Source organism: Salvelinus fontinalis, chromosome 28 (assembly GCF_029448725.1).
Source record: "Salvelinus fontinalis isolate EN_2023a chromosome 28, ASM2944872v1, whole genome shotgun sequence".
Taxonomy (NCBI): Eukaryota; Metazoa; Chordata; class Actinopteri; order Salmoniformes; family Salmonidae; genus Salvelinus; species Salvelinus fontinalis.
In genome coordinates, this window is record NC_074692.1 from 9,350,880 (window position 1) to 9,369,029 (window position 18,150).

Below are 18,150 nucleotides of genomic sequence, written 5' to 3' on the forward strand. Positions count from 1 at the left end.
CCGCTCTTGGCCATAGTGGTTCACAAAATTTGTGATAAGCCCAACCATTCTTATTTCTTACTTCTTTATTTTTATTTATTTACTTTTCTGCTCTTTACTTCTCTTTACTTCTGTATCTCTACTTGCACATGATCATCTGATGATTTATCACTCCAGTGTTAATCTGCTAAATTGTAATTATTCGATTTATTGCCTACCTCCTCATGCCTTTTGCACACATTGTATATAGATTCTCTTTTTTTCTACCATGTTATTGACTTGTTTATTGTTTACTCCATGTGTAACTCTGTGTTGTTGTCTGTTCACACTGCTATGCTTTATCTTGGCCAGTTGCAAATGAGAACTTGTTCTCAACTAGCCTACCTGCTTAAATAAAGGTTAAATAAAAAAATAAAAAATTCTAAACGGTGGCTAGTGACATTTGTCATCTAAATTACACTATATTGGCCTGTAAATACAATGACATTGCTAAAGTAGGCAAATATTTAGTCGGAAACAACTTGCCATCATTATCATGTCATCAAATTTCCTTTAGACAGATGGCAATGTTGTCATTAGCTAGCAAAGTTTGTCAGAACTAGCTAAGAAAGCGAATGCTAGCTATCTGAAATTCGCTTGTCTCCCCTCAGTTTTAGCTAGCTAACTAACGTTATACTGCATCTAAAGTCAATCTGGCGACATCAAAATGATGCATATGGTTTAATTCCTATTTGCAGCATACCACCCTGCATACCACTGCTGGCTTGCTTCTGAAGCTAAGCAGGGTTGGTCCTGGTCAGTCCCTGGATGGGAGACCAGATGCTGCTGGAAGTGGTGTTGGAGGGCCAGTAGGAGGCACTCTTTCCTCTGGTCTAAAAAATATCCCAATGCCCCAGGGCAGTGATTGGGGACACTGTCCTGTATAGGGTGCCGTCTTTCGGATGGGACGTTAAACGGGTGTCCTGACTCTCTCTGAGGTCATTAAAGATCCCATGGCACTTATCGTAAGAGTAGGGGTGTTAACCCCGGTGTCCTGGCTAAATTCCCAATCTGGCCCTCAAAACCATCATGGTCACCTAATAATCCCCAGTTTACAATTGGCTCATTCATCCCCCTCCTCTCCCCTGTAACTATTCCCCAGGTCGTTGCTGCAAATGAGAACGTGTTCTCAGTCAACTTACCTGGTAAAATAACGATAAAATAAAAAAATAAATTTGCCTACTTTTGAAATGTCATTCCTTTTCCAAGCCACTGTAATGGGCTTTTCATGAAATATTCATTAGCACTCATTGATAACGCATTGAGTAGACTGCTCAGCCGGGCATTAGTCCTAAAACAAATGTTCTAAACAATATTGTGACGAAATGTGCAACTCATGAATAGGATGACACTCTGTCCTGTCTTTGTGTTCATACAGGTGGTGACTTGGTCTCCATTTCATATCACTTGGTTACCAAAGAATGCTTCAGAACCAGCGAACTTAAAATAGCCTACTTTCTTAAAAGTTACAGAATAGTTGCTTTGAGAAAGGAAAATACTGCTGCTACCTTGCAGTCGAATCAAGGTGCATGCAATCAACAACAAACTGGATATGCAAGAGAAATTCAGCCACTCTTTGGAGGAAAATTATAGTTGAATATAAAGTGCTTTTTTGACAGCTAACCTAAGAGATGGCTGCCACCCAATGCCAGATGCCTGATGCCTAAACTTTGACAACCATGTCATGTCTATTTGATGGAACAGTGATTCGTGTACATGGAAAGACTTTAAAACAGAAACGATTACCACCTTGCCTAGGCCTATATGAATCTGCCCATGGGCAATTCCATGGTAACGGAATTACGTTGAGACTCTTATTTTTTACTTTAAAATGTATACCCCCCCAAAATAACTATTGATTCTTAAAGTTGAACAAACCATAGATCTCTATGCACAATGACTACTTTTAATAATTTCTACTGAACATTTTTACAAAAACACATTTATAGGAAGAACTATACAGATACAAAGTTTAAAACTGAGGAAGATTTTACCGTACTTCTGTTACCAAACTTTGCATCTGCACAGTTTTTCCAGTAAATGTATTTTTTTACTGTGTCAATAGTTCAAAATAGTAATTGTGCATAGCAAGTAGCTAGCAATGCTGATGTTAGCTAGCAAAATAAGCAGTTGTCTCCCCTTAATCTTAGCTAGCTAGCTATTGTTATACCAGTGGTGTGCCGTGGGCCTGGGGCCTGGGCCTTCAGTGAGGTTCTACACAGTCCCACCCGAATGAATCCACCTCTTATTACCATCATTATGATGCCATGGCTCTAGACACTATACATTTCGACAGAAACGCAGTATAACCAGGCGTTGCGTCACCTTGAAATTGGCAAAAAATGACATTTTTGGGTAAACAGTGTTTACCCAAAAACATGACACAATCAATGAGTTTTCAATATTTCCCTATTTTTCTTCACCTTTTCATTGTGCAGCTCCGTTGCCCTGCGCGCTTGTTCGTTGAGCTGTAGATCCACTCAGGTGTCCGCAAAAGTTTTCAAAAGCACCATTGCTTGTAAGTGCCCAGCCGTACTTTGGTGTCTCGTTGCTGCCTTGGTTAGACAACTCAAGTTTGCAAAGCCAGTGTGGCTCAAAACACCAAATCGATCACCTGGAAATAATAGGCATTCCCAGCAGTACAGTTTGCAGTGCTTCTCGGAGCCTGTGAGCCATTGATAGCGCTCGTAGTTGGAACTTTGAAAGTGACGAACGAACCCCTTTCCCGCCTGTGACAGGCTTTGTAGCGTCGGCGTCAGGCGACCTCTCCTTACAATGTCTAACTTTTCTAGAAAAGTTCGTCTTGAGAATGGCGTTATAATTATATCCTCGACCAAATCGATATCTTCTCCTCCTTCCGCCATTGTGGGTTGAAAAAACAGCTTAGTAGTACGCAAATTAATTTGTTTATCAAATTCAGTTTCCTAGTTCTGAGGTTCTGAATAGACCTGCACATAGGATCTGCCTCTCAATATTGGTAATCCAATCAAAAGACGTGCCCCCACTACGCCTGCTAGCTGGCTCCTGTGTAACACTGGAGCCAGCCAGCAGGCGTACAATAGCCAATTTTAAAGCTGATTGGTTGACACTAAATTTTCATTTCCATTCACTTTAAGCTACAAGCACCCGCACTGTTGATTCTGAAGGCCTGAGGGCAGATTTTAGACCCCTGGCAACACATGATGGCTGAATATGATTGGATAAAAGATCTAGCATAAAGACCAGCCCTCCAAATCTCAACCTTGGGCTGGAAGCAGTGCAACCAAGAGGAAAGCTATGAAATGAAGAGTATAACTCTTACTCTGGGGAATAATTTAATACATATTTGTGGGAAAATATATATTTTTTAAAATTATATTCTGATGATGTTTAGGCCAGCAGAGAAGGCCTTGCTGGCCCTGACGGCCCACCACTGCGTTATACTGCATCTAAAGTCAATCTGGACACATCTTAATTATTACAAAAGATTTTGCTCCAATATTATTTTCCTCTGTTAGAAATGTAATTGTATTAACAAGCCACTGTAATGCACTTTTGATGAAATCTTCATCAGCAGTAGAATTCTCAGTCTGGCATTAGTCCTTATAGAATAACTATCTTCAAAGTAATGGCTCGGGATGCCGGTTACAGAGGTGGGACCATGTCACTATTATTCGAGTCACAAGCAAGTCTCAAGTCACAAGATCCGAGTCTCAAGTCGGTCTCAAGTAGAACAGGTAGAGTCTCGAGTCAAGTTGAAGTTATGCATTCTAAGGCCAAGTCAAGTCACAAGTTTTTTAAAGTCAAGTCTCAAGTAAACAAATAATCTATACATGCAATGACTTGTTCAATTACAAATCTTTGTCTGTTTACTTAGGCTGCCAGAAAGCCCTTTTCATTATTTTGTCTAACATTTTGATTATGTAATTAATTGAACAAATTTCAAAAGCAAGTTTCATAAGTAGATGATCAATTTCAAGCAATTTTGTCATACCAAAAGACCAGTGGCCTATGCTAGTAATTGTTGCTTGATGCCCCATTCATTGCTGGCGAGCTTGCAAAGTGAATAGTTAATATTCTTGTCACGATCGTCCATGGGAGAGAGATAGGACCAAGGCGCAGCGTGTAAATAATACATCTTCTCTTTATTTAGGAGATGAACTAACGAAGCAAAACAACAAATCCAAGACCGTGAAACAAAAACCGACTAAATGCAAAACATGCCAACCTGAAACAGACCTAGACACAGACTAAGACAATGACAAAATCAATGACCCAACCAACACATGATGCCTATGGCCGCCTAAAATATGGCTCCCAATCAGAGACAAATGAAAGACACCTGTCTCTGATTGAGAAACCACTCAGGCAACCATAGACATACCTAGAAACCCTCACTAAACCATAGACATACCTAGACATACTCACTCAACACAAAACCACAAACACAAAACCCAACAACCCCTTAACCATATAACCACCCAAACACAAACCTTCCCCATGTCACACCCTGACCTAACAAACATAATAAAGGAAACAAAGATAACTAAGGCCAGGGTGTGACATAACCCCCCCCTAAAGGTGCGAACACCGGGCGCACCAACACAAAGTCTAGGGGAGGATCCGGGGTAGGCCTTAATATGGCGGCGGCTCGGGTGCAGGACGTGGCCCCCACTCCACCATAGTCGATCTCCGCTTCGGTGTCTCTGGTAGATCCTGGCTGAATGGCGGATTCAGCTGATCCTGGCTGGCGGACCACTCTGGCTGATCATGGCAGGCGGGCGACTCTGGCTGATCATGGCTGGCGGGCGACTCTGGCTGATCATGGCTGGCGGGCGACTCTGGCTGATCATGGCTGGCGGGCGACTCTGGCTGATCATGGCTGGCGGGCGACTCTGGCTCGTGGCAGACGGATGGCTCAGATGGCGCTGGGTAGACTGGCAGCTCTGACGGCTCGGGGCAGACTGGCAGCTCGGGGCAGACTGGCAGCTCTGACGGCTCGGGGCAGACTGGCAGCTCGGGGCAGACTGGCAGCTCTGACGGCTCGGGGCAGACTGGCAGCTCTGACGGCTCGGGGCAGACTGGCAGCTCTGACGGCTCGGGGCAGACTGGCAGCTCTGACGGCTCGGGGCAGACTGGCAGCTCTGACGGCTCGGGGCAGACTGGCAGCTCTGACGGCTCGGGGCAGACTGGCAGCTCTGACGGCTCGGGGCAGACTGGCAGCTCTGACGGCTCGGGGCAGACTGGCAGCTCTGACGGCTCGGGGCAGACTGGCAGCTCTGACGGCTCGGGGCAGACTGGCAGCTCTGACGGCTCGGGGCAGACTGGCAGCTCTGACGGCTCGGGGCAGACTGGCAGCTCTGACGGCTCGGGGCAGACTGGCAGCTCTGACGGCTCGGGGCAGACTGGCAGCTCTGACGGCTCGGGGCAGACTGGCAGCTCTGACGGCTCGGGGCAGACTGGCAGCTCTGGGCAGACTGGCAGCTCTGACGGCTCGGGGCAGACTGGCAGCTCGGGGCAGACTGGCAGCTCTGACGGCTCGGGGCAGACTGGCAGCTCTGGCCGGCTGAGACGCACTATAGGCCTGGAGCGTGGTGCCGGAACTGGTGGTACCGGGCTAGGGACACGCACCTGAAGGCTAGTGCGGGGAGAAGGAACAGGGCATACTGGACCCTGGATACGCACATTAGGCCTAGTGCGTGGTGCCGGAACTGGTGGTACCGGGCTGGGACCACACATCTCAGGGCTAGTGCGGGGAGCAGCAACAGGACACACTGGGCTCTCAAAGCGCACTATAGGCCTAGTGCGTGGTACCGGCACAGGAGGTACCGGAATGAGGACACGCACCTCAGGGCGAGTGCGGGGAGAAGCAACAATGCGAACAGGGCTCTGGAGACACCCTGGAATCCTGGGGCGTGGTGCCGGAACTGGTGGTACTGGGCTGGGGCGGGAAGGTGTTACAGAAGGTGTAGGACTAGGAATGCACACAGGAGGCCTGGTTCGTGGGACTGTCAGTCCCAGATGGTTAGCACGCAACTCAGGACGAGCATGAAGAACTGACTCAGGTAACATCACCTCCCGCACACGCTCTGTCGGGTGGATGTCGTGCCTCACGCACCAACACAGCAGGTCCCTCTTTTCACTCTCCTCCAAACTCCTCATTAAGTCCTTAACAGTCTCTGTATTAATCCCATTGCTCACCTCCAATCTCCGAACCACTGGCTCTGGTTCCCTCCTTTCACGCTGCTTGGTCCAAATTGGTTGGGTCATTCTGTCACGATCGTCCATGGGAGAGAGATAGGACCAAGGCGCAGCGTGTAAATAATACATCTTCTCTTTATTTAGGAGATGAACTAACGAAGCAAAACAACAAATCCAAGACCGTGAAACAAAAACCGACTAAATGCAAAACATGCCAACCTGAAACAGACCTAGACACAGACTAAGACAATGACAAAATCAATGACCCAACCAACACATGATGCCTATGGCCGCCTAAAATATGGCTCCCAATCAGAGACAAATGAAAGACACCTGTCTCTGATTGAGAAACCACTCAGGCAACCATAGACATACCTAGAAACCCTCACTAAACCATAGAAATACCTAGACATACTCACTCAACACAAAACCACAAACACAAAACCCAACAACCCCTTAACCATATAACCACCCAAACACAAACCTTCCCCATGTCACACCCTGACCTAACAAACATAATAAAGGAAACAAAGATAACTAAGGCCAGGGTGTGACAATTCTTGATCACCAAACAATTTTTGGAGCTGCATATTTCTTTATGGCAATCCTCTCTCCCTACAATTTGCCGTTTGCGCTGGACCCGATCCTATAACCGTATAGCAAATCAGCAATCTGTTAGCTCAGTGGTTCTCAAATGTTTTGACCCACCACCCCAAAAAAGTAGTGGTTCAAAGCTTGCGATGCCCCACGAGCGCACAGGGCGAACACACACGCACGATGGAGCTTGTCAGTCATTACGGCCATAAACGGTGATACATTTTCAATATGCAAGATACAGAAATAAACTGCGTTATACACCTGCATTTTGAGCTGAAAACAGGACGATGTTTTGAGTAGGGGGTGCTGAGTGGGGGGGGGGTGGTTGTTGCCCAACATATATATATATTTGCAGGCTAATGATAAAATACAATTCTTAATGTGTTGTGTAGACTAAGTATTGGACAAGATCCGGTAACAGTAGTCACTGCAGTTTAAAGTAAAAATATTTTTTTGCCAAAATTATATTATTACTCCTGTCTATATGTAACAGTATAGCTTCCATCCCTCTCCTCGCCCCTACCTGGCCTCGAACCAGGGACCCTCTGCACACATCAACAACTGACACCCCCAAAGCATCGTTACCCATCACTCCACAAAAGCTGCGGCCCTTGCAGAGCAAGGGGAACAACTACTTCAAGGTCTCAGAGCGAGTGACGTCACCGATTGAAACGCTATTAGCGTGCACCCAGCTAACTAGCTAGCCATTTCACATCGGTTACATACACAGAAATAAATAAAATAATTCAAAATACTTCACCAGAGAGGATCATTTGCTTCTTTTAAAGCTGTGGATTGTTTCAAATCAAAAGTGTGTATGCTTTTGATTTGGGCACCACGCTTGGCAATAGCCCTAACTGATTATTAAGATGCAGCTGTCAGTGAAAAGCAATGCCTCTAAAATATGCGTGAAGATTGTGTGTCTTCGTGATCATTTTAAATGTTACAGGGAGGGGGGTGTGTGGCAAAGATATTGGCACGTCTCTCTCCAGAATGGGTCCAACTCTCCACAATGCGCTTTGATGTCTCCCGCCAATTCTTGATCATTCATTGATTGTTTATTTTTTATAAATTCCCCATTACATATGTCACCAGTAGTAAATGTACCATTAATCCATGTAATTTGGCTACATTCATTTCTGTTCATGCGTGGATTAATTAGGCCTACAGTCATTTACCTATTTGTATTGTTAACCAAGTGAAAATGATTGAGAAACAAAAACATTATTATTGAAATGAAACTGTTCCACAAAAATGAGCATATGAAAATCATAACTGGCACTCAGATTGGTAGAAATGGTAGGATAAATTGTAAGCTTCTCCAAACATGAAACTCATACTTGAAACTCATGTGCCTAGTAATGGACAGACCATTGTGAACAAAGCGCACATTTCTTTCTACTGCATAATTACAACTGGTGTGTGTGAGAGAGAAGGAGAGGTTTTTTGTTGTTGTAACTAGGGGGTGGAAAGCGCCACTCGATGGACCGCGCACCGTGTTGCTTGCTATGGACAGCAGCAGGCCTTTGACATGCGCAGAAGCAGGCCTGCAAGCCAAAGGTTTGATATGTTCTCATCCCCTTTTCAGTGAAGTTTAGAACTGTAAACTAATAGAAAACAGAAGTGAAGAACTAATTGCAAGCACTGCTCGCAAGTGGCATAGCAGCGGGAAGATGCTTTGGGTTGGGGGTGCAGAGGAGTATTTTTGTGTCTGCTCACCAGTGCCGATCTTAGCATGTAAATCTTGGTGGAGCAAAAAACACAAAGTGGGATGCATGCCAGCAAAACCACTACACAACACTAAACAATACATTAATTGCACTATGAGAGTGACAAACAGTGCCCACAAACTGTTAGGGCCTACATAAAGCTGTGCCAGCAGTCCCAATATCTTATCACTGCCACACCTGGCTATCAGCAGAGCCTTGTCTGGCAGCGAAACAGTTCATTCAACCTCATTTACAGCCTTTAAAAAATATATAGCTGATATGGCTGACTTGCTTAAACATATGTGGTTTCTATTTCTAATGACAATTGAGATGCACAAACTATGGCATAAGGGGACGACAAGCGGATAAGAGGCAATCTGTAATGTTGATTAAGAAATTAATAAGCGAGCTAGGACGGACATAGTCAATATAACTATTTGTTTAGCACTTTTCAAATGTACAACAGAATTCAGAACATGGGCCGTTCTTACAGTGTTCTCCCTGTACACCAAGTCAGTAAAGTCGATAAAGGGGGCATATAAGCAGACAATGAAAGCTCTTACAATATTCAATGATTTAATTTCTCTAAAAAAGGTTATAGGCTACATGTGCACCACCACGTCAGAACAGTAGGTGAAATTATGATGGGTAAATCGACCAAAAGTCACAAGTAGAGAGGAGTAGACAGGAGGCAGTCGCAGGTTTAGAACTACTGAGTTTATTAAAGCACTATATATACAGTCGTGACCAAAAGTTTTGAGAATGACAAATATTAATTTTCACAAAGTTTGCTGCCTCCGTTTGTATGATGTCAATTTGCATATACTCCAGAATGTTGAAGAGTGATCAGATGAATTGCAATTAATTAATATTTGTGTCATTCTAAAAACTTTTGGCCATGATTGTGTGTGTGTGTATATTATATATATATATATATATATATATATATATATATATATATATATATATATATATATATATAAAAGCGTGACGAAACCCAAAGTGCAAAATAATAAAGTCCTCAGGAAATAGTAGGTGAGATTCTTCTCAGGAAAACAAGTAACATTTACAATGACCGACAAAGGCAAATGACAGAGGGAGTACAGTATATATATTGTGATAGAGTGGGGATTGGAACCAGGTGTGTGTAATGATAACGAGACAAGTCCGGGGTTGATAAGTGAAGGGCGTTTGCCAGCAGCAGGTTCCGCTGTAGCTAGAAGGCCGGCGATGCTGAACGCCTGAGCTGGACCGGAGGGGGAGCCAAAGCGAAGGCTGGTGTGACACTAAATTATTAGGGTGAGGCACATGGACTACTAACATCTTACTACACAACATACTATTACTTTCTTAGCTACAGTATACATAACTTCCTGGCATATTACATAATTTATGCCGCAGCATACAATGCATTTTTGGACTCACCTTGTTGTGCTGTGCATACTCGAACAGGAAGGTGGCGCGGTGGTCCTTCGTGGGCAAATTTTGTCATCAAAGTCAGGCATTCTCTAGATTTATGGTGCTTTCAAAACAACTAGGAACTCGGAAAAAAACAAAGTCAAATCATGATGACATCATTGATCTTCAAGTCGTAGCTCTAGAAAGAGGCCAGACTTACAATTCCGAGCTGGATGACCGTTCAAAACTTATTTTCCCAGTCGGAGCTCGTTTATTCCCAACTTCCCAGTTGTCTTGAACTCACTGAAGTCAAGTTTTTGCAGTTCTGAGTTAACAGTTGTTTTGAGCGCGGCACAAATCATGCTTCATTGACAGCATGGCCAATGTTGAATGTTTATCATTTTAAACTTGGAAAATAGCCACATAATCCCACATTTTGGACCACACAGCCACTCCACTGAATAGCACGCCAGTGATTGCTTTGCAATTCTTGCAGTTAACCACTCTCACTGATTCCTTCCAAACCACTCATTATTGAATTTGCGATTTCCAACTTGTTGTGTAATGTTTCTGTCCAATGGCCGATGAGCACCGATACATTTTATCTATAATTTCTCTCCATTATTCCTCTTCATATGACAAGGATTTAAAAGGATTTGTCAGTAGATTGTCAACTTGATTCACGATGATGACTGCTATCTAAGATTTTGAAAGTATGATGCTGACATGATCAGTCCAATCAAAGCTACTGTAGATATAACGTGATTTGACATAATTTATCTGTTGCCAATGACCTTGAGCCTTCTTGGATGGGCACTTCTAATGTAACTCTATGGCAGCACCCAAGGGAATAGAATTTTCTAGCGCTACCCTTAGACTTGGCGGTGACTTAATGTCCCCATGAGTGACAGAACACTGAACCAATCACGGCGCAACACTCCATATTTTCTGCTGGCTTGCCACACCACCACAGAAAGCACTGAGCTAGGCTGAAACACCTGCATTTTGGAGCTGCCTTACTCAAGAAAACAAAAAAGAGACCATGTTTGTATGCGGCTTTATTAACTCAATAACATATACATTTTTTTACATTGTTTGCATACTGATATGTGACACGTGTTAATGCCTAAATGTGGGGCTCAAAACAGGTGGGGCTCCTTGTTAAAAGTTAATTTGTGGAATTTCTTTCCATGACTCTATCATATCCGGCCGTGATTGGGAGTCACGTAGGGCTGCGCACAATTGGCCCAGCGACGTCCGGATTTGGCCGGGGTAGGCCGTCATTGTAAATAATAATTTGTTCTTAGTTAAATAAAGGTTAAATAAAAAATATATGAATGCGTTTGAGCCAGTCAGTTGTGTTGTGACAAGGTAGGGGTGGTATACAGAAGATGGCCATATTTAGTAAAAGACCAAGTCAATATTATGGCAAGAACAGCTGAAATAAGCAAAGAATAACGACAGTCCGTCATTATTTTAAGACATGAAGTTCAGTCAATACGGAACATTTGAAGAACTTTGAAAGTGCAGTCGCAAAAACCATCAAGCTCTATGATGAAACTGGCTCTCATGAGGACCGCCACAGGAAAGGAAGACCCAGAGTTACCTCTGCTGCAGAGAACAAGTTAATTAGAGTTAACTGCACCTCAGATTGCAGCCCAAATAAATGCTTCATAGAGTTCAAGTAACAGACACATCTCAACATCAACTGTTCAGAGGAAACTGCGTGAATCAGGCCTTCATGGTTGAATAGCTGCAAAGAAACCACTATTAAAGGACACAAATAATAAGAATAGACTTGCTTGGGCCAAGAACCATGAGCAATGGACATTATTTGACCAGTGGAAATCTGTCCTTTGGTCTGATAAATCCAAATTTGAGATTTTTGGTTCCAACGCTGTGTCTTTGTGAGACTTAATCATCTTTGCGTGTGTGGTTCCCACAGTGAAGCATGGAGGAGAAGGTGTGATGTTGTGGCTTGCTTTGCTGTTGACACTCAGGGATTTATTTAGAATTCAAGGCACACTTAACCAGCATTGCTACCACAGCATTCTGCAGCGATACGCCATCCCATCTGGTTTGCACTTAGTGGGACTATGATTTGTTTTTCAACAGGATAATGACCCAATACATCTCCAGAGTGTGTAAGGGCTATTTGACCAAGAAGGAGAGTGATGGAGTGCTTCATCAGATGACCTGGCATGCACAATCAACCTACCTCAACCCAATTGAGATGGTTTGGGATGAGTTGGACAGCAGAGTGAAGGAAAAGCAGCCAACAAGTGTTCAGCATATGTGGGAACTCCTTCAAGACTATTGGAAAAGCATTCCAGGTGAAGCTGGTTGAGAGAATGCCAAGAGTGTGCAAAGCTGTCATCAAGGCAAAGGGTGGGTACTTTGAATAATCTCAAATATAAAATATAGGTTGATTTGTTTAACAATTTTCTGGTTACTACATGATTACATGTGTTATTTCATAGTTGTGATGTATTCACTATTATTCTACATTGTATAAAATAGTGAAAATAAAGAAAAACCCTGGAATGAGCAGGTGTGTCCAAACTTTTGACTGGTACTGTATAAACAGTTGAAGTCGGAAGTTTACAAACACTTAGGTTGCAGTCATTAAAACTCGTTTTTCAACCACTCCACAAATTTCTTGTTAACAAACTATTGTTTTGGCAAGTCAGTTAGGACACCTACTTTGTGCATGACACAAGTCATTTTTCCAACAATTGTTTACAGACAGATTATTTAACTTATAATTCACTGTATCACAATTCCAGTGGGTCAAAGGTTTACATACACTAAGTTGACTGTGCCTTTAAACAGCTTGGAAAATTCCATAAAATTATGTCATGGCTTTAGAATCTTCTGATAGGCTAATTTACATAATTTGAGTCAATTGGAGGTGTACCTGTGAATGTATTTCAAGGCCTACCTGCAAACTCGGTGCCTCTTTGCTTGACATCATGGGAAAATCAAAAGAAATCAGCCAAGAACTCAGAAAAAATGTTTTGTAGACCTCCATAAATCTGGTTCATCCTTGGGAGCAATTTCCAAATGCCTGAAGGTACCACGTTCATCTGTACAAACAATAGTACGCAAGTATAAACCCCGTGGGACCATGCAGCCTTCATACAAAAGTTTTTTAAAAAGGTACAAAAGTATCTACATCCACATTAAAACGAGTCCTATATCGACATAACCTGAAAGGCTGCTCAGCAAGGAAGAAGCCACTGCTCCAAAACTGCCATAAAAAAAGCCAGACTACAGTTTGCAACCGCGCATGGGGACAAAGATAGTACTTTTTGGAGAAATGTCGTCTGGTCTCATGAAACAAAAATAGAACTGTTTGGCCATAATGACCATCCTTACGTTTGGAGGAAAAAGGGGGAGGCTTGCAAGCCGAAGAACACTATCCCAACTGTGAAGCATGGGGGTGGTAGCATCATGTTGTGAGGGTGCTTTTGCTGCAGGAGGGACTGGTGCACTTCACAAAAAAGATGGCTTCATGAGGACGGAAAATTATGTGGATATATTGAAGCAACATCTCAAGACATCAGTCAGGAAGTTAAAGCTTGGTCGCAAATGGGTCTTCCAAATGGTCAATGACCCCCAAGCATACTTCCAAAGTTGTGGCAAAATGGCTTAAGGACAACAAAGTCAAGGTATTGGATTGGTCATCACAAAGCCCTGACCTCAATCCTATAGAACATTTCTGGGCAGAACTGAAAAAGCGTGTGCGAGCAAGGAGGTCTACAAACCTAACTCAGTTACACCAGCTTTGTCAAGAGGAATGGGCCAAAATTCACCCAACTTATTGTGGGAAGCTTGTGGAAGGCTACCTGAAACGTTTGACCATAAGGTAAACCATCTAATGGCAATGCTACTAAATACTAATTGAGAGTATGTAAACTTCTGACCCACTGGGAATGTGATGAAAGAAATAAAAGCAGAAAAAAATTATTCTCACTACTCTACTTTAGTCTCATTCTTTCTGCTTCATGTGGACGTTCTTCCTCAGCCATTTCAGCTGCTTCATCCCTTTGATCTTCGTTGCGGCTCATCCTACTGGGTTTTGGCGCCTGACAGCACCTATTCTCCCTCAGGAGGTTGAATAGGTTTGGCATGGGCCCTCAAATCCTCAAAAAGTAATTTATAGCTGCCCCATTGGGAGCATCCGGACTGGCTGCGTCACCGCTTGGTGTGGCAACAGCACCACCCTCGATCGCACGGAGCTACAGAGTCTGGTGCGGACAGCCAAGGAACATCACCAGAAGGCCTGGAAAATTGTTAAAGACTCCAGCCACCCAAGCCATAGACTGTTCTTTCTGCTTCCGCACGGCAAGCGGTTGCATTGAGTTGTATTTATATTTTTGCACAGTCTCTATGCACACTCACAGGACTCTACACACTCACTGACACTCAAACACCCACATAACATGCACACATTTATACTGACTCTACACTCACTCACTTACGCAAAAACACATACAATCATTATTTATGCCGCTGCTACTCTGTTTATCATATACCCTGATGTCTAGTTACCCTACACCTATCTACCTCTATCACTCCAGTATCCCTGGACATTGTAAATATTGTGTAGCGACCCGCACAGACAGCTGTGTGTTATGTGCTAGGCTAGTAGGTGGTTGTGTTGTACCTACCAGTACCCAGTGTTCGCGGGGTCCGCCATGTCAATCAACCTGCTATCTGCCAATCACGGGAATGCCTGGAATGTTCTGATGCCGGGCATCGTGGTGGTTGGCGGAGTGGCGTGGAGGGGGGTTGGGCAGGGGGATGGAGCATTGGAAGTTAAGACCAGGTTTAGACTTTGTTCTCTCTCTTTACATCTGGGCTTCACAAGAGAAGGTCACGATTGGCTTGTGGGTTATCTTTCATTTATTTGGCGTGGGCTACGGCCAAACAGTAGCCTGTGTAAAGTTGGTTTAATAAACCGTCCATTCGTGAACTCAATCCTCTGTCTGGACAGTTGTTCTTTTATGATCTAGTCAGGTCATTACAATAGTATTGGAACTAACTCTGTTAATAGCTTCTTACTTTCTCGTGTTCTTATTTCTTGTGTGTTTTTGTTCTACCTTATGTTATTTTTAGTGCTACGTTGATATTGATTACTGCATTTTTGGGTATGGAGCTTGCAAGAAAGGCATTTCACTGTACTTGTGCACGTGAAATTAAAACTTTACTATTTATAAGTTAATGACTCAGGACATCGGTTATAAAATGAACGCTTCTTTTAGTAATAAAACTTGTTCACGTTACATTTTACCACTCTAGCTTCTACAAAACTATAAAGAAAGTTGCCAGCGAAAGCCAGGCTAATCACTTGTCACTTGTTCATAAGTGTAGCGTTCTCGTTCTCACTTCCACTTCCTGTTGCGAAGCTTTCTGGTACTTGCAGTCAATAGTGTAATCCAATACTATCCAATGCAACAGAAATGTGCATAGTGCTCTCAATCTCCATCACATGAATTCTAATACAATTAGTCATTGTGCATAGCGTTGTACGGTTTGTTTAAACTCAGCTTAGTTCCGCTACCGTGGATTTGCCCTCATGCTGTCTTCAACATCTATCTGGATGAAAGCATTTTCACAAGCTGGAACATTGGTACAAACAACATCATCATCCTCAGCAGTTGGATGAGAGCCATTGTGTCAAGCCATTGGACGTTGTAATGTATGTAACTGGTTGTTGATGAAGAAGACAGATTTCATGATCAGTGGAGCAAGGTGTTATATAACCCAGGGACTCTGTCCATTCTATGAATTATAATTACATGGTCCTACATTCTTCTCTCAGTCCCACAAAGACATTGCCTGGCCACAAAGCACCTGCCAAGGCCACAAAGCACCTGCCAAACTTGATGTATTCTCTGATGCCTTGATCAAAATATTTTCCAGATCGGTATATTGTGTCCCTGATAATGAAATCAGTCACTGGCAAAGAGATCTTTATTAGAAATACACTGATGATTCAGACTTCAGTAGACTAGTGAGTCAGGGTTCACTTCAATAACTACCAAAAACACACAGAAAATGAAGGGCTACATTTGTATAACTGTTGCTCATCCAAAACGACAAAGTATTCTTCCCATTCAGCCCGACAGTTTAAACATCCATTGCATTTGAACAAAACTAACAAGGAAACAAACAAACATACACACACTTCTCACCTGCTGGTGTCAGCTGAGGTGATGGCAATGAGTGGCGGGGTGCGTAGGGGAAGTGTGGTCGGTCGTGGTGGGAACATGACTGTGTCTGGTTCAGGTTTGTAGTTGCAGTAGTACTGCTCAGCCTGCCTGAAGGCCAGAGGGGGCAGTTGGATGGTGCGACAGGACAGCCTCCGGACCAGAAAGGGTTCCATACAGGAGACTGGCCCCAGCTCTGGAGAGTCTGACAAATCATCTGACACCTGGGACAGAGGAGAGGAGAGACAGGTGTTCAGGGAGAGATATACAGAGAGCAGAGAGAAAGAACCTACCCACTGTTCAAAAACTGGTTGAATCAATGTTGTTTCCACTCAATTTCAACAACAAAAATTAAATGTGATGATGTTGAATCAACGTCGAAAACTGATTGGATTTGCAACAAGTCATCAACGTGAGGGAACGTATTTTTTTCACCCAACTTTTAACCTAAATCCATTTACATGGTGAAATGTTTTGTTGAATTCACGTTGTTTTCACAAATCAAAACTAGATGTTGATCTGACATCTGTGCCCACTGTGTATGTACTTGTGAATCCATTAGTTCTTATCGATCCATTCAAATTAATTGAGGCCCTCAATTCAAACTATTTACAGTTGCACTGTAGTGCCGTCATGTAAAGCTCTACCGGTCAGGAGTGTCTTCAACCTATAGACAATCACAAAACTCTGTCCAATAGAATTGGCAGAATAAGAGAGGCGCCACCCGGTATAGGCGCTGGACAAGCCGGCTGTGGCATAGAAGCCCGAGGAACCGGCAGAGGCGTGGGAGCCTGGCGAGCCTGCTCAAGCATGGGAGCCCGACGATCCAGCTGAGGGGTGAAAGCCTGACGATCCTGCTGAGGCATGGGAGTCCGACGAATCAGCTAAGGCGTGAGAGCCTGATGGGCCGGCTGAAGCATGACGTGGGGTGGGCGCCTGCCGAGCCCACCCAGGCAAGAAGACCTGTCGAGCCAGCTAAGGCTTGGAAGCCCGACGAGCTAGCTGAGGCACCCCAGGTTCCCTCTGAGATGGCACCCGGACCTGACATCACCAACCAAAACAAAAAACAAAACTCCCTGATGCTTATTTTAGTGTTATCATCATTCTGTAAGGATCGACGCTGGTAGACGAGAAGCAGGTACAGTGTCACGTTCCTGACCTGTTTTCGGTTGTTTTTGTATGTGTTTAGTTGGTCAGGACGTGAGCTGGGTGGGAATTCTATGTTTTGTGTCTAGTTTGTCTGTTTCTATGTCAGCCTAGTGTGGGTTCTCAATCAGAGACAGATGGTAGTCGTTGTCTCTGATTGAGACTCATATATAGGAAAAAAAATTCTTGGGGGGGGGATAAAGGGGAGTGTGGCGAAGCCGGGTTGGATACCTGAGCCAACTCCCCGGGCTTACCGTGGAGTGAGAGGGCGTCGTACTGGTCAGACACGTGTTATGCGGTAAAGCGCACGGTGTCCCCAGTACGCGTGCTTAGCCCAGTGCGGGCTATTCCACCTTGCCGCACTGGGAGGGCTAGGTTGGGCATCGAGCTGGATGTCATGAAGCCGGCCCAAAGTATCTGGCCTTCAGTACGTCTCCTCGGGCCGGCGTACATGGCACCAGCCTTACAGGTGGTGTCCCCGGTTCACCTGCATAGCCCAGTGCGGGTTGTTCCACCTCGCCGCACTGGCAGGGCTACGGGGACCATTCAACCTGGTAAGGTTGGAGAGGCTCGGTGCTCAAGAGCGCGTGTCCTCCTTCACGGTCCGGTATATCCGGCGCCACCTTCCCGCCCCAGCCCAGTACCACCAGTGCCTACACCACGCACCAGGCTTCCAGTGCATCGCCAGAGCCCTGTTCCTCCTCCCCGCACTCGCCCTGAGGTGCGTGCCCTCAGCCCGGTACCTCCAGTTCCGGCACCACGCATCAGGCCTATAGTGCGTCTCAGCCGGCCAGAGTCTGCCGTCTGCCCAGCGGCGCCTGAACTGCCCGTCTGCCCAGCGGCGTCTGAACTGTCCGTCTGCCCAGCGCCGTCTGAGCCGTCCGTCT

At 44.5% G+C, this 18,150-nt stretch overlaps 1 protein-coding gene across 1 annotated transcript in view; it reads right to left on the reverse strand.

The window, feature by feature from the left end:
- Positions 1–18,150, reverse strand: part of LOC129826069 (cAMP-specific 3',5'-cyclic phosphodiesterase 4D-like) — a 375,111-nt gene that overhangs the window by 290,155 nt on the left and 66,806 nt on the right. The window contains exon 3 of the mRNA XM_055886372.1: positions 16,103–16,341. Within this exon, the coding sequence (XP_055742347.1) occupies positions 16,103–16,341 (239 nt within the window). The remainder of the gene's footprint in view (positions 1–16,102; positions 16,342–18,150) is intronic.